This window comes from Trichoderma evansii (genome assembly GCF_050947405.1).
Source record: "Trichoderma evansii strain SZMC 28006 chromosome Unknown GGI43scaffold_13, whole genome shotgun sequence".
In the NCBI taxonomy this organism is placed as follows: Eukaryota; Fungi; Ascomycota; class Sordariomycetes; order Hypocreales; family Hypocreaceae; genus Trichoderma; species Trichoderma evansii.
In genome coordinates this window covers 499,648-520,866 of record NW_028145193.1, presented here as the reverse complement: position 1 = coordinate 520,866, position 21,219 = coordinate 499,648, and the positions used below count along the sequence as shown (strand labels likewise).

Here is a 21,219-nt window from a genome sequence, read left to right as displayed (position 1 = left end):
CCTGTTTCTTCTAAGTCCCCGTCCGCTGACTCATCAGCCTCACTGCACCAGGCACAGTCTTGCAGGCACCTAGCCAGTGGGGTGTCTCCAATCTCGCCCCTCCACCAAAACCCAAAGCCTCGTCACCACGGGACGTCATTCCGTAAAGCGTCAACCCATCACTCCATCCAGACACACGCACGCACATTCACATCTTCAGCCTCACCCATCTCCTCCGCACTCTACTACATTCACCAACTCGTATTCAAAGATTACGCATCAGACAAACAAATAAAGAAAAAAGAAAAAAGTCACAAACCCCCGCCTCAACCATGAATCGCCTCTTCGGCTCCAAGCCCACGGGCCCCAAACCCACCCTCAACGGCGCCATCTCCAACATCGACACGCGCATCGCCTCCATCGACACCAAGCTCAAGGCCCTCAACGGCGAACTCTCCGCCTACCAGGAGAAGCTCTCCAAGATGCGCGACGGGCCCGGCAAAAACGCCATCAAGCAAAAGGCCCTCAAGGTCCTGCAACGCCGCAAGGCCTACGAGGCCGAAAAGGACAAGCTCGAGAGCCAGGTCTGGAACATGGAGCAGGCCCAGACCATGCAGGACAACCTCAAGAACGTCATGACCCAGGTCGACGCCATGAAGACTACCAACAAGGAGCTGCGCAAGCAGTATGGCAAGATTGACATTGACAAGATTGAGCGCCTGCAGGACGAAATGGCTGACTTGCTGGATGTCGGCAACGAGATCCAGGAGAGCCTCGCGAGGGGATATGACATCCCCGACGAGGTGGACGAGGCTGAGCTGGATGCCGAGCTCGAGGCGCTGGGCATGGAGGCTGAGCTGGAGCAGGAATATGGCAGCGGGGCGGTGCCAGGCTTTTTGCAGGACGAGCTCGTGCCGGAGTTTGTCGACGAGCCGCCGCAGACGGAGGAGAAGGTGAAGCAGGCTGCTGGTTGATTTGTGTGTGTCCCTGATTATTGATATGACTTTACGTATATACCTTTTTATACTATCGAAACGGCGGGATGATTTGCGGCTTCTCATTTATCAGTTCAAGAAAGAAGGAAAGCACATCATTTAGGCGCAGAATTGATTTCAAGCTCATTTACATCATAATACCATTTGGTCTTCTTTTTTTATATCAAAGTCCAATATGATGTGATAGGATGGAACAAGGACAAGGAGAGAAGAGCGTTCATCAATTCTCATGATGTCCTCCTAAGCACAAGGCAAAAAGAGTAAAGTAGTACTAATCTAATGATATCTACGAATTTTTTTCTCTTTTACCCAAATAGCACCCCCCTCACAATCCATTCGATTAGAAAGGGGATAAGTTTTCCATACGTTGAATAGTTTATTACAAAACATGTGTTGCTATCCCAGGCCAAAGTGGAATCCCGCAATTGCTCGTGAGATAAATGAGGTTATAGTATGTATATATATAACGCGACGACATGTTACAAACTCCAGACGAAGTTGGTTGAAAATGAACGCCGGGGATGCAGAGTAGTTCCAGTAATTCCAACGCTCTCAAGTAAACAAAACAAGACAAAAAAGAGAGTTTCCATGATTATTATATCGAATGCTGTTCCTCCCAAACTCCTTCCAAGTATGTTCCTCGCTTTATGAAGGGGCACAAGGATGTGAAATGCCCCGTTACTAAGGAGTTTTGTGCCTGGTTTCATCAAAGACTCCCCAGCTGTATATAATGACCCCCCGCTGTAGATAAACCTTGCTTCATTCAATCAATCGCCGCAAAGAAGCGAGCCACCTCTTCCAACTCAGGGTCACCATTGCAAAAGTCCCATCCCACAATGACTGGGGCTTGGCTACAGCATATGATCTTGCGGGCATCAAACTGAAGCTTGAAGACGCGCGCCGGAGGATTCTCCGCAGCTGCAATACGTGGGCGTTGCTCGGGAGGCTGTGCGTTGTTTTCAACTTCAATCGGTCCTTGCTGCGCATGGACTTGTCCAGGAAGTTCAGATTGGACCATTGGAGGGAGTTGAGGCGGAGGTCCTTGGCCGGGAGTTACGGAAAGCTGAGATGGTTGGGGCACCGGTGCGTGAAGCGGCGTAGGGGCTGGAGCCTGTGATACCATTGCTGGTGAGTACGCCAGCTGTCTAAATTCATCGTTGCCGCCGCCGGTGTTGTTATTGTTGCCACCGCCACCGTTGCCATCACCTGTTACGGGCGCAATGGTAGATGGTCCCGCCATCGAGCCGCCAGCATATGCAGGAGCCATGCTAAGGGCTCTAGCATCTGTGGCAGCAATGGGGCCTGGGATGTGGGAGTTGCCGCGAGAAATGAGGCGCTGTCTGGACAGCTGGTTGTTCTGTATCGCGATTAAACCATCTGCCACCGCTTGTCTGAGATGTGACCGCACAAAGGGCGAAGGCTCGCGCTCAATCGCGGCTTGCAGGTAGCCATGATAGATGAGCATGGATGGGTGGCTTGCCAGTGCCTGCCTCAGGGCTGCTACGCCAAAGGGGACAGTCTGGTCAATCATGGCCATATAAAGTCGTGCTGACTGGCTGTTCTCGCTGTTTGGATCTAGGATTGGCGAAGACTGCATGCCCTGCGGAGCGCCAGGACTCACTGCTGAAACAGCAATCGCCGCCGAGGCAAATTGAGTGCTCTGTCGCTGAACGTTGGTCAAGGCGACTTGTCTATGCGCCGCCTCTGCAGCTTCTTCCTGGCGAAGATGATGTGCGGGCTTCCATACACCCTCCTTGTCACGCCGCCAGATGATGATGCTCTGGTCATACGAGCCCGAAACGATTCGTCCGTACTTGCGTCCGCCACCTCCGCCAGGCGGCACTTTGGCGCCCGTAGCCTGGAGATCAGCCGGCCGAGAGCTTCCCGCATTCACTCTTCTAGAGCGACGAATCCTTCGGTCACCCTCGTGGTCAATCTCTCCTGCTTCTACAGCCCTAAAATATTCGGCGTCTACTCTCTTAGCCTCGGCCTCGTCTTCTTGCTTGCTGTAGGGCAAGTCGCCAAAGCCGGCCTGGACGGTTCGGACCAGATGGGCATGTCCTCGAAGGGAGGCCACTTTCAGGCCGGTTGGCGCGTCGAAAATGCAGACTTCGTAGTCACTACTACCGCTTACAATCCGGCGTTCGTCAAACTCCACGCAGGCGATGCCTTTTTCATGCGCTGGGATGGTTTGGGTGCAAACTTGCTCTGGCCAGTTCCATACCTTTATGTGGCGATCGCCAGAGACAGAAACAATGGTGCGGCCCCGGATCTGAATGGCGTTGACAGCGGCACCGTGTCCCTCCAGCTTGCCAATCACCGTGTAAGCGGGTTTGATGGGGAGCTCCTGGGATAGATCGGGCTCATAGCCATAGGGCTTGACGCTGATGCCCACCGGGTCAACGGCTGCATCAACAGGCCCATAGCCCAAGTCGCCGTATTTGAGGGGACGGCGGTTAAAAATCTTGATCGTTTTATCTTTGGAAGATGTGACGAGAACGTTTTTGTCGAATCTCACGTTGAGAACAGATTCACGGTGCGCGTTGACGATCCTCTGCACAAGCTCTCCAGTGGAAAACTTCCAGATAAAGATGTTGGAGTCACTGCTACCGGAGACTAAGATGTCTTCAGCCGGGTCTGCGTCGAACTGAAGGCACAAGACGGAACCAGTGTGGCCTGTGAGTGGTGGACGAACTAGGCGGCGGGTGTGTATGTTCCAGATTCTCATTGTGCGATCTCGGCTGCCGCTCACGAGATAATTTGCGTCAAATTGCAAAGTGTAGACGCACTCTTGGTGGCCTTCTTCGGGGTAGTCGGGGTGAGGCAGTACAAAAGTCTTGAATTTGCCCAGCTCCCAGTTCGATTCGAGCCGTCGCCTCATATTATAGAGGTACTTCCAGTTGATGCGATACCGGGAGCTGTTGATATCCCACGTCCACAGAGTCGATTTGATCATGTTCGCGGTGGTGTCGCCGGCCGCCATTGGAGGCAGCGAAATCTCAGGGGTGCCGCCAGGCTCTTTGCGCTTAGCCCTGCTTTCCGACGACGACGAAGATGATCCATAGCTCCGGTCCACAGCCTTGCCTTTAGCGGATGAGAAGCTGTCCAGGTGCATGTCCCCCAAGGAGGGGAGAGTTTGTTTGAAAGACTGCAACGCGCTGGGAGATCCAAAGATGCTGGCCCCGGCGCTGCTCTCCTGGATGCTGGGTAGCCTGTCCCGGTCTGGCATCTCCAAATCTTGATCCTCGTCCTCGTCGTGGTTAAGGATTGCTCGAATCTTGGTTGGGTGGTCGTCTGACGTCTGCATTCGGTGCAAGTGGCCTATGGAATTGCTTACGCCGGTGTTGACTCGAATCTCCCACGCATCGATCTCGGCCTGCACGGCCTTCCAGCCTTCGAGGTAGTATAGCCGCTCCCATAGCTTGCGGTCCACGGCCAGGTCATACCAGGCACGGCACGTCTGCAACACACTGACGAGAGAGACGGGATCGAGATAGCCCAGAATCTTGAGGCAGATTTCGGCGGGGAGATGGCGGATAAAGTCTATGTACAGTCGAGGGCTTAGACGTTCGACGATCTCGACGATGGCGGAGGTTGGGAGCTGGTCCAAGAGAGCCATGGCCAGTTCTGCGGCGAGGGGGGGTCAGCGGCAAGGCCATGGCAAGCAAATACGAAGCGGTGCAGGATAATCGGGACTCACTTGATTTTACTGATACAGGCAGCTGTGAAGCATTTTCGGCCAGCCACTGCGGCAGCTCCATGGGCGACTTGAGCGTCGCCAGAGACGAGAGCTGATCAGTCAGCCCCGGGCCAAGAGGATCCTCAGAGTAGCCTTCGTCGGGCTGGTGGGCGGGCGAAAACGGCCCCATGGAGGGCGTCAGGTTGTCTCCTCTCGACATGTTTGCGGTGTAGCCTCGCGCCCAGCGGTGCACTCGAAGATAGGTGAGGCTATCACAGGCTGGGCACTGCCTTGTTGCTTCCGAAGGATTGCGATTGCGAAACGCTGAGACCAAGACGGCCGCGCCAACTTCCCATATCGGGCTCCAACTAGCGTTGCCGGGGGGTCGTTGAGATCGCCAATAGCAGGGCGAGCTGAGGGTCGAGCTGGTGTGCCAGTGGCAACGAGCAACAAACAAATAAGAGGCTGCGGGATGCGTGCGATGATCGAATCCTCGTCGCGCTGCGGCCGCTGGAGCCTGGAGTTTGCTCGCGGCAGTGGCTTTCAGCGCGGTGCTACAGCACGGTTGCGGCGGGGATGGTGCTGTGCCTTTGAGCTGCCAGGCTTCAGCCGCCCAAACCCAGCGCTGTGGAAAGCACCGTAGCGCCGTTTTGGGCGGCGGGGGTTGTCTGCCAAGGTGCGCAGCGTATACGAGCGCAGTACTAGGCGCTAGGTGCGAGTCCAGTGCGGGTGGCCTGTACCCTGCAGGTAGCGCAGCTGTCTACGACCGGGGAGTTTCGATCTGTCTGCTACCCCAAAACGGCTGCTGCGGGCGCTAGGCGGACGAGCTGGAGCCCCTGATATTGGGTTGTGAAGGGTGCTCAGTTGTCTGTTTTTACTAAGCGGCTGAGTGTGATAGCGAGATTGCGCAATAGCAATGATTACGGTTTGTGTTTTTTTGGCTGGTTCTAACTCAAGATGGCTCTAGGCCGCCCTATTAATGTGCAAGGAGATGCCACCGGTGGTAGCAAGTGCCAGAAGCGTCTTTTAGCTGGTATTATCAAAACATCCATGAAGTCGGTAGCGTAAATTCATTAAACCCAGACTCCTGAGCAGCTCTAAATGGGAGCAGCGTCCAATTTGAGAATTTATATGTACCTATTTTCATTGTCTGCGCGTACCTTGGCTCGTTGCCAGGCTTCTTGATATTCATGTTCGCAGCCCACCACATCTCGGCTTCTCTGCTTTTTCCCAAACACTGCGGATAACTGCCGAGAGCGTTCTCCACAGCGAGCCAGTTAATTTATACTGCTCCGAATCGATTCCGCACATCCTTTTTTAATCCTCGCTCGGCACTGGTCAGCGGGTGCATTGCTTGGCATTGGCATGCAGCTACTATAGATCTAGTTGTACATATACCATATATACGCGTGTAGTCTCTGCTCGCATAGGTAGGCATTCGGGATTCAAAGCTGGGCGCCAGCCATATAACAAATCCGACGGCTTGGCATTGCACTTATTACAGCCACAAAGTACACACTGCCGCAGCTGCATATAACATTTATGCTCTTATTTAATGTTTAACGCTTTAGGCCTATTGATAACCTTGATTCCAACCCATGGTACGAGATAATCCGAGATAGGGTAGACCAAACACACGTACAGGCTAAAGTACGTGCGAGATGTCGATTGAGCACAGGTTGCACCGATGACTTTATTATTGAGTCGATATTGGTTTCTATTGCTCAGGCCAAGCAGCTTCTACTCTGTGGCAGCAAATCTAGCCCGATGTTGTAGCCACATCGTACTATGGCTGTGCTGTACGGAATACATACTCCATAATCGCATTCCGCCCATTGGCTTGGCTGCCCCCAATGGCTCAGATTAGATGCCATTTCGCTGGGACCAATCCTGCAGACGGGTCGCATCGACGGCCTCGGTCCCAGAGCCTAGACGCAGCTCAGCCCTACCATACGGGCGGTCTCTTGTCGCGTCTGAACTCCACCCCTGATTCAGCTCTTCACCGGGGTTGTATCAGTCGTGTTGGCGATATCATTCTTACTTAGTTGCGGTATTACGAAGTACTATTCACCATCTCGGCTGACGTTAGTGGACCTTTTCAGCGCGATAAGACGAGATGCGAGAAATAAAGTGGCTGGTGTATATACGATGCCCCTACAGCATGCGGTGAAGAGGCCTGCATCGAGTCTTTGACTCTTTCACCGCTGCCTTGGATGCCTCCTGTTGCCAGACGTAATTCATATGCAGGTTCCTTGCTGCGAATCCACAAAAATCACACTCAGGTGACCAGAGCAAATCCTCATGGAACCCATAGCAACCGTGGTATATGCACATACTTTGCATGCTGCATGGGCATGTGAAGCACAAAACCGTGATACTGATAGCATTAGGTGGCAGTGCCTATTATTGGCTGCATGTGGTAGAAGCACTAGTAACACTGTTTACGAAATCCAGCAAAAGGAGGGCCCTGTATCGTTTACGTGGGACTTGCAGAGTGTCTAGCTTTCCTTTGTCTAGTCTCTGGTTGTGCGACTTGATACTAGTACTAGTACCTAGTTGATTCCTATTAGTAAACCGAGATGTTCTATTCAGTGACCGAGCAGCTCGGCACGTGTGATTCTGTTTCATGTGCCAGCTCAAGCATAATACTAATGGAACGTCAAAAATGAGTAGATACTCCGGACTTGAGCTGCATTAGGAAGAAGCAAAAGACAACGGCAGCAGCTAGAAAATGACAAGTGACGTGTTCTACACAGGGGCTGTAGCATTTCTCCGAATAAGAGCGGGTGTTTTGGACTGCAGGTAGGGAGCACTGCAGTATCTCGTTGTTTTCCATCTTGGTCATGCAGACAGCTAGGCGGGTAGATTGGAGAGATTGCCTTCCAGGAACGGTACGTTTCTTTTCATCAGTGCAGATAATGTGCTGTAAGTGATTGTTCGAGTCATCGTACAGCAGCAAGGTAGCTGGGAGCTGATTAGCACTGCTACCTACTGCTATTAGTGCGCGGACTCGTATCATGAGATATTGGATTCCATCCATAAACAAACCCTGGTAGCGCCATGCTTCCCCAGTCTAGATGGCTTTGGCAATGTTACTTGACTATTAGCAATAGCTTAGAAGCGGCGTTAACGGCTGGTCGCGAGTGCTTTTCTCGCGAGCCAATGCTCGGATGCTGCCCCCAAAGCATTACTTTGTATGTGACGATGCAGATGCCCTCGTGGGCAGTGCTGAGACTCGGGCTGCCCAAGCACAAGCCGCACCACAACCTCGCATCGTCTTGTTGGCTCAGCAGCCGCCGGCCGTGCGACTGAAACGGCAGCCAGCCTGCGGGAAGAGGCATGTGAGGGACGGCAAGGAAACATGGTCGTACGTTTTGGCGGAAGAGACGCATGGAAGGGCGGGAGGAGGCTTGAAATCGGGCCTCAGCCCAGGACAAGCCGCGGTCTGGCTGTCTGGCCGCCTGCCATCGTCACGATATCCATGCCCGTCTATACATAGACACAGCAAGCAGCTATCACCGCAGACAGGCCTGTTGTTTGCGCATAATTCTGCTTCCCCAGCTCGCGGCGGGCATGGCTATCAACGTTCGCTGCTGGACTGCGTTTAGCCTGGCCAGGCCTAGCGCCGCGCCTGTGAAACATGGAGCGACTAGGCCACATGTGCCAGCTCGGCCTAAGGGACGCCAGCGCTGTACTAGTACTTGGGCCTTTGGGCACTAGTCGCAGTCGGCGCGAGTCCACGATACTTGCGCTGCGCTGCGGCGTCGACGAGCTGCCACGGTGGCAAAACTGGCGTTTGGCTAAACACAATGGCAGAGGGCCATATCATGGGGTAAAGGCAAAGGGGGACGAGACAGCAGCCACCGCGAAGGCGGCCGTGGCGGGCTGGGAGAAAGAAAAATGGACAGCAAAAGAAGGAAAAAAGGGTCGCGAAGCGCCCCCCCTCTGCAGCCCCCAGTTGAGCCCCCTGAAATCGAGCCCGGCGCGCTAAACCGCCCCAATCGTCCCAATTAGCAGCCCCCAGAGCCTGTAGATCAACTGATGCCTGCCCACCAAAAAGCCTGATGCTGCCCTTTGGGTGTCTGGCCGTAGCGCCTGCAGGCTTCGGTACCTCGTGCCGAGTATCTGGCCACCGCGGCGCGCCTGCGGAGGTACCGCCGCCACCTGTACTGCGTTAGCTCGCAGTCTCGCCGCTGCGTTCCTCTCCTCCACTCGTCTGCTTGTCGGCAGCCTCTCTTCTTTTCCTTCTGTGCCCATTCCTGGCTCCCCCTTTATACCTCCTGATCCTGCTGCCTCTGCTGCAGCCTCAGCGGTTCTCTTTGACAGCGTCCCCGCACACCGACTGGCATCCATACTGTACCTAATATCCGACCGGCAGATCGCAAAAGAAGCGTTGCGCCTGCATCGCTGGATCCTTTTCGATACCCCGTTTCGAGTCGAGACGCTGCCTATCGCTGCTGCTGCATACGCACCAACAAGTAGAGCAGAAGTAGTCGCAGTCGTTTTTTCAAAGACACCAGACCAGTCGACTGAGACTGGAGATACTCGTTCGCTTATTTGACGAGCCGTCACGTACACAGTAGACCAACAAAGAAGAACAAGATAGACACCCACAATTAGACGCAGAGAAGCGAAAGCAATATAGAGAGAGAGACATAGAGAGAGAAAGAGATATAGAGAGCGAGCGTCTGTCTGCGAGACAGATTTACACCCGATTGATACGCAGAATCGACGAGCATATACCGCTTCCGCCGACTCTCTTCGCCGAAAGAAAGCCTCGTCGAGACCCCCCTTCAGCGCCAGACTCGCTCCGCCCGCCTGCTCTGCCCGTGGCGAACGGCTCGTGAGGCTGTCCAACAACCCATTGACACTGGCCTTTCGCGTTAAATGACGTGAATCCGTGCTCTTTAGGGATCCGCAACCCACGGACTGGTCTTCTCGAGAAACTCGTTCGCTAAACCCCCGCCTTCGGCCTGAGCACCACCCCTGTTTTCCTCCTCTTTCTTTCTCAACCCTGACCTATTCTCTCGCTCGACCGAAACCCGCCCTTTCATCGAGTCGTCGACCTCGACCTCAGACGCAGCTACTAGGACCAGCCCTGATATCGGGCCCCCGACGGATGGAGTAAAGAGGCCATGGCTCATGCACCCCTGCTCAGAACCAACACGGCCCCAGTCTTCCAGTCCCATCCCAACGGAGCTGGCGGTTTACCACATCAAAGCATGAGCAGCAGTGCGCCGCGCACTAGCCAGCTGTCTGGATCAACCGCCTATGCTGGATCTTCAACGTCGCTCACCTCACTCAACAGCGACATGACGGTGGTTGCCAATGGCCCGGTGGTGGCCACCAGTAACATCATCAACCAAAAGGCCGACGCCTCTCGCTCCCTCTACCAGATATGCATCTCCCTCAAGCAGCGCCTGGCCCAGGTGCCGGGCTTCGAGCAGTTCTTGCAGCACCTCGACCCGACAGATCCAGTCGATCCCCTCTGGAATCTCCTGCGCTCTGGCTATCCGCTGCTGCTAATCTACAACACGCTGCGGCCGGCTGAGCCGCTGGCCGTCGAAGACCCCAACGCCTCCGACGCCAAAAAGTCCAAAATCGCAATCTTCAAGTTCGTCCAGGCATGCATGAAGGAACTCCAGGTGCCTCCGGCCGACAGCTTTGTCATTACGGATTTGATGGGCACCGACACGAGCGGCTTTGTCAAGGCAAGTATTCCATAAATGGTTTCCCCCGTGAATCAATGAAAAAGGAGAAGAAGAACAATGTGCTTCTTCTTTGGCACTGATCGATTAATCCAATCTGCCATTTGGTTTGTTTTCAAGTGGAAAAAAAAATTTCTAACACGTACATCAGGTTACCCAAGTCGTTAACTACGTCCTTGACCTTGCAGAGCAGCGCGGATATCTTCTGCAGCAGCAGGCCTTTCCCGATGGCGAGTCCGCTGATACCAACGGCAGCTCCAAAATGACCTATCGAGATCACGTCATCAAAGAACTCGTGGATACCGAGCGCAAATATGTCCAGGACCTGGAAAATCTGCATGATTTGAAGAAGGCATTGGAGCAGAAGGGAGTAATTACTGGCGACATCGTTCACCAAATCTTCCTCAACATCAATTTTATCCTCGACTTTCAACGCCGTTTCCTCATCCGCATCGAAACTACCAACTCTATGCCGGCAGACACCCAACGATGGGGCCAGCCGTTTGTCACCCACGAGGAATTCTTCAACATCTACCAGCCCTTCATCGCCAACCAGCGCAAGGCGGCGCAAATCGCCAATGCAAACTTCGATCTCATCCGCCAGTCGGACCACCCCGTCGCTGCCGATTTCAACACTCTGGACGGTTTCCTCCTGAAGCCTATGCAACGTCTAGTCAAGTATCCGCTGCTACTCAAGGTATGTCTAATTTATGATTAACTCTACGAATATCCATTTCCTACCCCTATAAGGGAAAAAAACGTGTTTTTCTCTTTTTCATTTATTAACTGGCCACTCAGGATCTGGCAAAGAAAACGGAGGACCCAGAGACTAAAGAGGATCTGCTTCAAGGTTGTGAGGCTGCTGAGCGCGTTCTCCAGAAAGCAAACGAAGCCGTTAATCGCGACCTTCTCGATGAAGCGCTGGAGGAGCTCATGACCAGAGTCGACGATTGGAAATCGCACAAGATTGAGTCGTTTGGAAAGTTGTTATTGCACGGCGTCTATGGTGTCATCACTGGTAAGACTGAACAAGAGAAGGACGTACGTATATTTGTCTCCCTCCTCTGGTCTCCTAACTGAGAGCTAACTATTCCCACAGTATGAGATCTACCTCTTCGAATGCATTTTGCTGTGCTGCAAGGAAATCTCCCCAAAGACCAAGGACAAGAAAGAAAGGGCTCGGTTGCAATCAATCCCGAAGCAGAAGAACAAGAACGCCAAGCTGCAACTCAAGGGCAGAATCTTCATGACCAACGTCACTGATGTCGTGTCTCTATCTAAGCCTGGCTCTCACAGTGTACAAATCTGGTGGAAAGGCGATCCTGGTGTCGAAAACTTTACCATCAAATTCCTCACGGAGGAGATGATGAGAAAATGGGCTGCGGGTCTGGAGACGCAACGTAAGGAGAATGCGCCTCGCACTGCCACGAGCCCAGACGACAATCCCACGGACTTTGCTTGGACACGCGATCAGGCAGGCGGCCTTGAGAACCCTTACCTACAGCAAGACGATGACGATGACGACGATATCGGCCCCGCTACTGCTCCTGCTCAGTTCCCAATGCCAACAAGCTCATTCGGAGGTTCAATGGCCATCCCCAGAACCGCGTCGAGCTCCAACCTGAGAGACCTGAGGAAGGGCTCGGTAACCGTAGAGTCGTCGCAGTCTCTGGCCAGTATCGCTCGAGCTCCTCCGCCACGATTCCCGCTACCAATGCCTCCTGCGCCCTTGTCCCTCCAGACCCAAAACAGCATGACTGTTCCATCGCCAGGAACTCGTGGAGGAGATAGCTACTTTTCGCCCATTGGCGAATCACCTGCGTCTTCTCGAACCAGCGCAACGAGTGGAGTATTCTCACCAAATGTCAACCCATTCTCAAAAGCAGGGACTCCTCAGGGATGGGATGAAAACAACCGCTATACGGCGCCAGCAATGCCCCGTGCCCCATCTCGGGATGGTACGCCGCCCAGTGCCTACATGAATGGTAGACACAGCGCAAACCCGGCGGCGAACAGGAGCCGCTCGTACAGCACGCCCGATGCCGCTGCTCAGGGCCAGCGACGCCAACCAAGCCAGAACAACATCCCCGCTGTCCCCGGCATTCCCCTGCATCTCCATCCCGCGCACGACAGCTCCATCCCGCGATCGCAAACAGGCTCTCCCCGGAACGAGGCAGCGGTGCCAACCAGCCGGACGAGTACGCAGAGCCCCGGCTCCCAGCCCCAGCGGACACACAAACATAAGCATTCGCACTCGGGCAGCGTTGGCGGTGCCATGGCACAGTTCCCTACCCAGCCCGTCTACCCTCGACAGACTACACCCGGACCTCCCACGAGCAGCAACGGCCTTCGCGTTGACCCTGCAGCGGCCAACTCGAGAACCGTATCCCCATCTCTCGGCACTGCGACCATGTCTCAAGGAATGCTGGCCCATCATGGTATGATACCTCCGGGTATGATGCCTCCAGGAATGGTGCCGCAGATTCCACAGAACAACCCAGCTGCAAGCCCCGAGGTGGCTCTGCCGACGCAACTCAAGGTCCGAGTCACCTGCGACACTGGAAACTATGTTACGCTCGTCGTTGCTTTCAATATCACCTACCAGTCCCTCGTTGATCGGATTGATGCCAAGCTAGCGCGGTTCACTACCAGCAGCATAGCACAAGGAATGCTAAAGCTTCGCTATCAAGATGAAGACGAGGACTTTGTTACGATCGAGAGCGACGATGACATTCAGATTGCCTTTATGGAGTTCCGCGACGGCATGAAGAGTGCGTACAGCGGCGGTGTAGGAGAGATAGAGCTCTTCTGCGTCGGAGACATGGCGGCATAATAGAACCGCGCCTGGAGCATTCTCTTTGAGAGAATAAGAGACAAGGACGCTCTTTTATATACGGGAAGAGAGAAAAGAATTATTGTGGGAAAGCATACTTATTCTACGGACCACCAAGGAGCATTCGCATGTTTTGGTGTATAGAACCATTGCATAGCAGCAGCAGAAATTATTTTTTATTAGAGCGGCACGAAAACTGCCACCATATTAACGACGGTTCAAGGCCAGCAACCACCAAAGATACCTCTTAAAATCATATAGACACGACACCACACGATATGTGCGATTATGACCAACCAATTTTACTTTATATGCTATTTATTACCTTCCGATTCCAGCTTTGGTCATTCATTCGCACCCAACTATCAATCTTACGTTGCCGACGGCCCGTTGCCATATTCTTTACTCTTTTTTTTTTGCAGCCGCGACGCTCAAATCTATAAACACCAAAAAAGACAAGAAAAAAAAGAAAAGAACCAAGGATGCACAAGGCTTGTTTATGCGATGGACATGCGTACCCAACAAATCACTGCTGGACAGTAACAAAATCTAGTCTAGCAAGGATATGCTGTCTGTAGCGAAGGGCGGCCGTCTCAACGATACACTCTTTCTTACCAGAATTTTCCTTATCTTCTTTTCTTTATCCTACCTACCTTATTATCATTGGGGAATACACTATCTTGAGCCTAAGATGTAGCTTTATCTTAGTGTTTCTACCATTTCTCTACCATCATTTTCTTTTTTTCTTTTTTTATTCATGGGATTCTATGGCGCTAGTGACAAAGACGGGAGGTTTTTATAGGAGAATTGAGAAGGGTTTTCGCTTTTTTGCTATCTTAACAATAGTTTTTGTTTTGGGAGGATATCTTTTTTTTTTCCCGTCTTGCGTTTTTTTTTTTCCTTTTATGCATGCCTTGGCTTTTTGTGTTTGTGTTTGTTACTTATATCTCACAACACCTGCTTTATCCCCCTTACCCCCGCCACTATACCTTTTCTCTCTCTCTCTGTCTTTCTTACTCTCTATCTCTCTTTGTTTTTTTGTCGTGTTTTGAAATGATGGCTTTTGCTGTTGGATGCGTCTTGTTCCTTAGTACTGGATAGATAGAAAGGGGGGACGACAAAAGTGCAAACGGAGATGGTGAATTAAAACAAAAAATTTACAAAATTTTATGGTCTTTGTGCATAATGTGATTGGTGATGGATTGATTGAGTCTCTTGACTCTGGTGCAAAATCTAGGAATAGGAATAGAGGGATATTGATAAGGGAAAGGCGATTATTAGAGTATAGGAATATAGATATCACGCAGCGTATAGAGGGAAACAATACCAGGTTCCTTTTGAAAGCTTTATTCACATTTATATCTGCTATTTGTACATGGATGAATGCTCTATCCCACCCTATCTCGTAATTTTGACATCCCTTCCCCTCCCCCCTCTATAGCACTCTTTTTATAAATCCTTTCTCCTCCCTTCCAAATATGTATGTTGTACATTTACTTTTGTGATATCGTCAAAGTGGCAACCAACGCCGGTAAATAATTCGCCTCATCTGCTCGTTCTCCCGCTCTTCGCTTTTTCGTGGTGTCGTCAAAAGCACTCGTTACTGAGTATGGCTCCGTACGTAGTTCCCTCAAAATATCATCCCATTCTTCGTTTGGGGATTGTCTTCCCTTTCCTTGTTTTCTTTTTGTATCCAATCCTTGCTGTATAAGCCCGAAGCGGCATTTGCATCGTCGACGGTAGAAATGGTACAAGGCCATTGCCCCTCCTCTCGATATGTACCTGAACTCGCGGTGAATCCTTCCTGTCCCCAATTGCTGTATTGTTTCCCTTTTATTTCTGCTTCTTGGGGCTGGTGACGTATTTCTGCATCCGAGACAAGTGGTAGTTGATGGTATTCGCAGGTGCCGGCGGGGGAGCAGGACCGTCCATGCATCTTCGGAGCTGGTTCTCAATTGCGGCGCATCCGGCAGCGTTGAAACCCGCTGAAGCCCAGCATGCTATCCAGAAACCACAAATCAGCATTTACTCAATATAGACTTTAATTTGAAAACGGAGAGGTACATACCGAGGACACTGGACATGATAGCGATACAAGGGTTCTCGGGCTGGCGCTTGGGATTGTGCACCCGCAGCGTCTTGAGGGGGGGAAGACGGATGGCCTTGGCGCTCCCTGACATGGTGGGCGAGATTTTATGTCTTTGTGGAGGGAGGGAGTTGGAGCAATGCGAAGATGCGAGGCCGGGATGTCGCTGTGGTGGGCTGTTGCGCGGGATGATTTTTTGGCGATAAGAGCTTGCTTGAAGGTAGGTCACGTGGATATGCACGTGATTCGCCTCGTTTTACTGGAGAGCGTCACTGAAGAAGACTTGCTATCGCTGCTTGTTTGTATTTCTTGTGGGGGTATATTTCGATTAATTGCCATGTTCATTTTTTATACATCCTCTACCAATGGTGAAAAGATTTTGCGTTTGAGGTTCAATAATGTTGTCAATTTTGTTTGATCGCGTCCCTGTCCTTTTTGCTTGCACATAGCACAAGTGTGGCCAGCAGAAATAAACTTCTCGATAAATTCAAGCTTGTTGAAATAACACAGACGTTATAGGCGCTGTGATATGCAATGCGGTGTGTTGTATCATCTGAAAGAAAATGGGGAAAAGGCGGGAGAGTGGCGGCTACTGCTTCTTGGTTAAGGCGACTTATACGGTGAGGCACCCGCTCCCTCCTGAACTTTCAGCGGCTATTTTTTATAAAGAAATTGATATCTTTGATAGCTAAGAAATGGAATTTGTTATTCAACGCCCCCAGTTTCGTTATCCAGCACCTCAGCTATAGCTAAAGTCGCGAATTTTAAACTGCTGCTTCAACCACCTCTACTACCTCTACTACAAACGCTGGTCAAGACTTCCATCATGAGATTCCAGTCGGCCATTCTTTCTACGGCTAATGAGCCAATCTTGGGCTTTGGGTGACTTTGTTTCAATAACAATGAAGCAGGTACAATACAATATACTCTGTACTCTATTCGGCCTACCTGTATCCATCTTCTTTTTTCTCTCCAAACCCATCACTGTTGATCTTATCATCCCATCCAAACATATATTCTATTTCGCACGAGCCGACAACCATCGATATAAAATGCGCTACAATGAATCCCATTCCAGCAGGACCAAAATTCAAGTGCCAAGTATGCTACGTCTCGTTTCCTAGCCAAGACCAGCTTGAGCTGCATATTGATGGTTACTCGGTTCGCGCCCCAAAGAGAAGTAGATCCGTTTTGTTGATTGCGGCTAACTCTCAGTAAGCGAATCTTGACCTTTTTAATGGAGAGAGTAGCAAAAGCATCTGCACATCTTATACCTTTAAAATTAGAGGTAGATGACTATCCTATACCAGACGTCACCAGCAAATGTCCACTACCACGGTGCACTCTGGTGATGCCGCTCGAAAAGCTGAAATGGCATTTTTCGGAACGTATGTCATTGTATTTGGCACATTGTGCTATGGAAGTCTATGCTAAATTTCTACAGATGTTACTTGTTACGAATCCTGTCCCGGCTGCCTCAATACGTTCGTCAACGCGCAAGTCTACCTTAACCATGTGAAGGCATGTATTTGTATTACTTTTGATGAGGCAAAGGTAGAACACAGCATGAGAACGCAGCGTGCATTAAATCATCGTACAGCAATGAAATTCAAAGAAGCTATGGATGAGTTCAAACCAGAGCCTATCGAGGGAGGACAAGGCGGAAATGGAGAATCTCTTCCACAGAATCAACCTTCGCAGAATCTGCCTCAGCAGAATCAACCTCCGCAGAGCATTAATCCACAGAATCTTCATACACAGGACCCTTATCCACAGGACATTAATCCACAGGACCTTCTTCTACCAAACTTTCTTCCACAACGCCTTCCCTCACGAGACAATGGGCCTGGATTAGTTTACTCTGCGACTCGCGATGCCGCCACTCTGGATCAACAAGTTGGTCTCACGGATCCAGAAACCACCAATCAATCACGGCAGAAACAGGCCTGGGTGCCGCCCAAGTCCTTACACCCTAATGCCTTTGGCCCTACGCCGAGGCATACACCGGGACATACACATAGACATACGCCGAGGCATACACCGGGACATACACATAGACATACACCTAGACAGACACCTAGACAGACACCAGGACAGATGCCGGAACAGACGCCAAGACAGACGCCGGGACAGACGCCAGGACAGACGACAGGACAGACACCAGGGCCTATGCCAAGACCTGCGCCGATAAACACTATGCCACCGCCTCCGCTCCCGCCCCCAAGTCCCGCCGATGTTACTCAATTTGGGTCCGATGTGATGATGCCTCTCTTCACAGAGTGCGATTTAATCATGGACACAGACTCAGACCCTTCCGAGATTTTTCAGTTCTATCCAAACTGAGCATAGGCTTATAACGTCGTATCAGTTGAGTATAGACGGAATATCGTGTGAAGATGAATGTAGAGTGTTGTGTTACTGCATTAGCTGTGATAGAGACTCATTTTGACCGCTATGATTCCTCATATAGGATGCCGCAATGCAGAACAAGGTGGCTAGGGTTTGGCAGCTTTGGAGCCCTACGTACAAATGTTGGGCTGCTTTGGCTAACTTGAAGGAAAGGGTGGAGTGAATAAAAGGAAACAAGAGGGCTTTAATCTGCTGCGTTTGCATTGATACACAGCAGAATGTTGTTTACCATGGCACTGGAGGATTTAATATTGACTGATTGGTATCATGGAGCCTCAGTTTCTTGAATAAACGGTATGCTTCAGATCATTAATAGTACCGGCATTCATCATTGTAGATCACCAAGATAATTGTAAAAGCGACATGTGCCATTGTGTGTCTCTATTCTCAGCGATGGCCTCTTAGAGCCTCTCGCAAATATATACGCCCAAGCATCATGTCTGCCTTGCTGCGTTCAACGCCCTGCAGAGGTAAATTGAGTATTATGAAGCCCGCACCTCCTGACCGATTCTGTGTCCTTTTCTTTTCAAACGCCGACTCAAACACGCACCCCAATCCTCATGATGCAAATAGAGGGAAATGTTTGTCTCTTTTTCTCCCCCTTTTAACCCACCACATCGAATTTTTCATCGTCATTATCAGTCATGTCGACATCTGCGTTTGGTCGGGAAGTGAAAGCTGCCCAGCCTGTTCGGACGGGAATGCTTGGTTCCTCGGCCTTTACTGGCTCAGCGGGCTTTGCCGCTGCTTTGGCTGGCTTAGGGGGCGCGGCGGCTTTGACTGGTTTGGCGGGTGCAGCGGCTTTGGCTGGCTTGGTTGCTCTGCTTGCTCTTGGAGTAGGCTTTGGAGGCTCTTCTTTAACTACGGGTTTTTCTTCTTGTTGTTCTTCTTCCTCGCCACCTTCTCCTTCTTCGCCTTCGTCGTCTTCTTCGTCATCCTCTTCATCATCGTCGTCGTCAGAGCCCGAGCCTTCGCTCTCACCCTCGCTTCCAGGATCATAGTCCTCTTCGTCCTCATCTTCATCGTCTTGCAGCTGCTGTTCAGCTTCCAGCTGTGCACGCTCCAGCTCTGTCATGCCATCACCAGCTCCATCGGCTCCCTCTGCGTCGCCATTTTCACCTTCTCCATCCTTCTTCTTGGGGGCCCTGTTTTCAGCCAACTGAAGCTTTCCTTTCCTTTGCTCAGCCATGCTCCTGTCCTGAAGTCTGTTGGTTTTGATGTAATCGTCGATGCCGCCGTAGTTTTGCTGGTCCAGCATACCAAACTCCAATTCTTCTGTCTTGCCGTCCTCCTCTGTGAAGATTTCGACCACCATGTTGAACGTGATTTGTAGAATGCTCGTGTAGCTGATTGCGGCAATACGGTTCATGGGAATAAAGATGAGCGGTTTCTTGAAGCCCCAGAAGATGCCGTTTTCGAGGAAGAAAAGGTAGCCGTCCTTTGAGCCCCTGAAACCGCCGACATGGACTGCCGTCTCGTTTGGCCGGTGAGGCTGGCGAATCATGCTGTGAAACTTGTTTGGATCGGCAGACACAATATTGACGTCGGTGCCTGCAGCCTGCAGCCGCTGGTTTATGGCCCAGTGGAACAAAGACTTGTAGGTGTCTGATACTGCGGCGGCGGACCCTGATTCACTTCCTCCAATGGTGCCTTGCTTTGGGGCAGCTGCAGGGACAGTGAAGACGAGCGGTTCCACGGATGGAGGATTGGCCGTCTTGGAAGGTAAACAGGTTCCTTTGGGGAATATGATGTAGTTGTGCTGAACCTGGGCCTTGTCAGGGACGGGAAGATAGAATGCATATTCTGTTGGAAATTGTTAGTCTAAATGGGAATCCTGGATAGGTGCTTCTTCCATTGATAAGTATGACGAACCGATATCTCTCCACGCGTAGCTAACACCTTGCAGGGGAGCTGTTGTTCCAGGGGCTCTGGCATATAAGTGGTTCGAGGTGAAGCATATCTCCAACTTCTTCCTCTGAGGGACAGACACGGAAATCTCTGCAACGCTCAAAATAACAGCCTCGTCTGCGGCATTTGAAAGTGCCACCTGGCTGCTTGGGCTGCCACTTGTCTCTGCTCCGACTTTCCTCCTCTTTTGTGCTGGCTCTCCATGCTCTTGTAACCGTTCGTAGACGTGGTCGGCGATTTCGTTGAAAAGGGCAATTCGGCCAGGAGAGTCTAATCATCACAATTAGCTTCGATTACGCAAGACTATGATATCGACCCTTGTCGTGGGTTTGGGATATATATACCTGCAGCTTGGCTGATCCTGGCAATGATGTCAGGCCGGGACTGGAAGACGGCGTCTATTCTCTGCGTATTGAGTGATTGGGCCATTGTCATGCAGCAGGCGGGTTTGATGCCAACAGAATGCTGCGATGGGAGAGAATTAATGGCAGATTCAGGGCTACACAAGTCGCGGTTGAGGGCCTCAGGTTTATTTGCTTCTACTGCTGGACTGACGCGACTGTAGCGACGTCAAATGTCGGCGCTTAGTCATCACGGCCGCCAGCATTCCCCGCCATGAGAGCGAGTGAAGTATCAAGTGCTGGATTCACTCAAAATAGCTATCAAAAGACCGACTACGTATGTACTGCACGCCCTATACAGCTTGAGAAGCGACTGGAATTTCATCTGGCAGCATGGCAGCTCCTTTTGCCAACTTATACACCCATCGAAAGGTGGCCGAGGCTGCCGCCAAAGCGTGCGACGTTTGCTACAAGCCCAGCACATCAGTGCTCATCACGCCAGACAAAAAGGTAGCTCGGCAGACGTTTCTATGCTCATGGTTCCGGTGCATTTTATTTAACGTGACTTTCTTGCTTTAGGACTTCTTCTATATTTGCCCTGTGCACCTAAAGGATCGTAACTTCTGCAGTCCCAAGATTGATGAAGATGCGGTCAAGGCTAAGCGGGAAAAGGAGCTGGCTGAGGAGACTGAGAAGCTGAAGAAGGAGTATGAGGAGAAGCAGCGCAAGAAGAAGGAGAAAGAGAAGGAAAAGGAAAAGGAAAAAGATAAGGAGAAAGACAAGAAGGAGAAAGACAAAGCCAAGGACAAGGACAAGGACAAAGAAAAGAAGGAGGATAAGGGTGAAGATGAAGTAAGTCACACAGCAGTATCAGGAAACATACTTGGCCATGTTTGATATTCTGACAAGACACCAGGAAAAAAGCACTGGTGAAGAGACTCCTAAAGAGGAAGAAGAGCCGCGCGTATTTGAGCTCAAGACGTAAGTACAAGAGCAAAGCTCGCTTCTTAACCACCATATTATACTAACACCATGGAATAAGTGTTTTCTATCAGCAGCGGTTACAACGCAAGCGTCAAGCAGAAAATGCCAAACGAGACCGCGAAAGAGCATCTCAACCCAATTACTTCCCATCAGTTCCGACGGGAGCACCGAAGAGGTGAACAGCATCTGTGCATTCAGCTCTGGCCACCGTTGGACTTCCCATCTTCAGCTTGCCATGCCAGTTCACCATCAATAAACGAATCATCGATATGGCTTTACCAATACCAAATCACACGA

General features: G+C 51.2%; 8 protein-coding genes across 8 annotated transcripts; 5 read left to right on the top strand and 3 right to left on the bottom strand.

Moving 5' to 3' along the window:
• Positions 1–311: 311 nt before the first annotated feature.
• GGI43DRAFT_384861 (Snf7 family) lies at positions 312–953 on the top strand (the record flags this gene model as incomplete). The annotated part of the gene is made up of 1 exon (XM_083203573.1): positions 312–953. The coding sequence occupies one exon, from the start codon at positions 312–314 to the stop codon at positions 951–953; it is 642 nt and encodes a 213-aa protein (XP_083059525.1).
• A 728-nt stretch (positions 954–1,681) lies between these two features.
• GGI43DRAFT_80544 (F-box/WD repeat-containing protein) lies at positions 1,682–4,634 on the bottom strand. Its single transcript, XM_083210334.1, has one exon. It carries the CDS (start codon positions 4,591–4,593, stop codon positions 1,738–1,740), a length of 2,856 nt encoding a protein of 951 aa, XP_083059524.1. The 5' UTR covers positions 4,594–4,634; the 3' UTR covers positions 1,682–1,737.
• Positions 4,635–9,788: 5,154 nt separating this feature from the next.
• On the top strand, positions 9,789–13,194 carry GGI43DRAFT_423594 (uncharacterized protein; the record flags this gene model as incomplete). The annotated part of the gene is made up of 4 exons (XM_083208262.1): positions 9,789–10,364; positions 10,513–11,058; positions 11,160–11,402; positions 11,461–13,194. 4 exons carry the CDS (start codon positions 9,789–9,791, stop codon positions 13,192–13,194), a joined length of 3,099 nt encoding a protein of 1,032 aa, XP_083059523.1.
• A 408-nt stretch (positions 13,195–13,602) lies between these two features.
• On the top strand, positions 13,603–14,537 carry GGI43DRAFT_408014 (uncharacterized protein). Its single transcript, XM_083206312.1, has one exon. It carries the CDS (start codon positions 13,962–13,964, stop codon positions 14,244–14,246), a length of 285 nt encoding a protein of 94 aa, XP_083059522.1. The 5' UTR covers positions 13,603–13,961; the 3' UTR covers positions 14,247–14,537.
• Positions 14,538–15,027: 490 nt separating this feature from the next.
• On the bottom strand, positions 15,028–15,374 carry GGI43DRAFT_384858 (mitochondrial 37S ribosomal protein mS37; the record flags this gene model as incomplete). The annotated part of the gene is made up of 2 exons (XM_083203572.1): positions 15,028–15,194; positions 15,263–15,374. The coding sequence occupies 2 exons, from the start codon at positions 15,372–15,374 to the stop codon at positions 15,028–15,030; spliced, it is 279 nt and encodes a 92-aa protein (XP_083059521.1).
• Positions 15,375–16,020: 646 nt separating this feature from the next.
• On the top strand, positions 16,021–17,659 carry GGI43DRAFT_80466 (uncharacterized protein). Its single transcript, XM_083210333.1, has 3 exons — positions 16,021–16,441; positions 16,500–16,668; positions 16,725–17,659. The coding sequence occupies exons 1-3, from the start codon at positions 16,343–16,345 to the stop codon at positions 17,621–17,623; spliced, it is 1,167 nt and encodes a 388-aa protein (XP_083059520.1). The 5' UTR covers positions 16,021–16,342; the 3' UTR covers positions 17,624–17,659.
• Positions 17,660–18,293: 634 nt separating this feature from the next.
• GGI43DRAFT_423593 (uncharacterized protein) lies at positions 18,294–20,026 on the bottom strand (the record flags this gene model as incomplete). Its single annotated transcript, XM_083208261.1, has 3 exons — positions 18,294–19,492; positions 19,562–19,867; positions 19,942–20,026. The coding sequence occupies 3 exons, from the start codon at positions 20,024–20,026 to the stop codon at positions 18,294–18,296; spliced, it is 1,590 nt and encodes a 529-aa protein (XP_083059519.1).
• Positions 20,027–20,331: 305 nt separating this feature from the next.
• On the top strand, positions 20,332–21,101 carry GGI43DRAFT_384855 (VPS4-associated protein 1; the record flags this gene model as incomplete). Its single annotated transcript, XM_083203571.1, has 4 exons — positions 20,332–20,448; positions 20,518–20,790; positions 20,855–20,919; positions 20,981–21,101. 4 exons carry the CDS (start codon positions 20,332–20,334, stop codon positions 21,099–21,101), a joined length of 576 nt encoding a protein of 191 aa, XP_083059518.1.
• Positions 21,102–21,219: the final 118 nt, after the last annotated feature.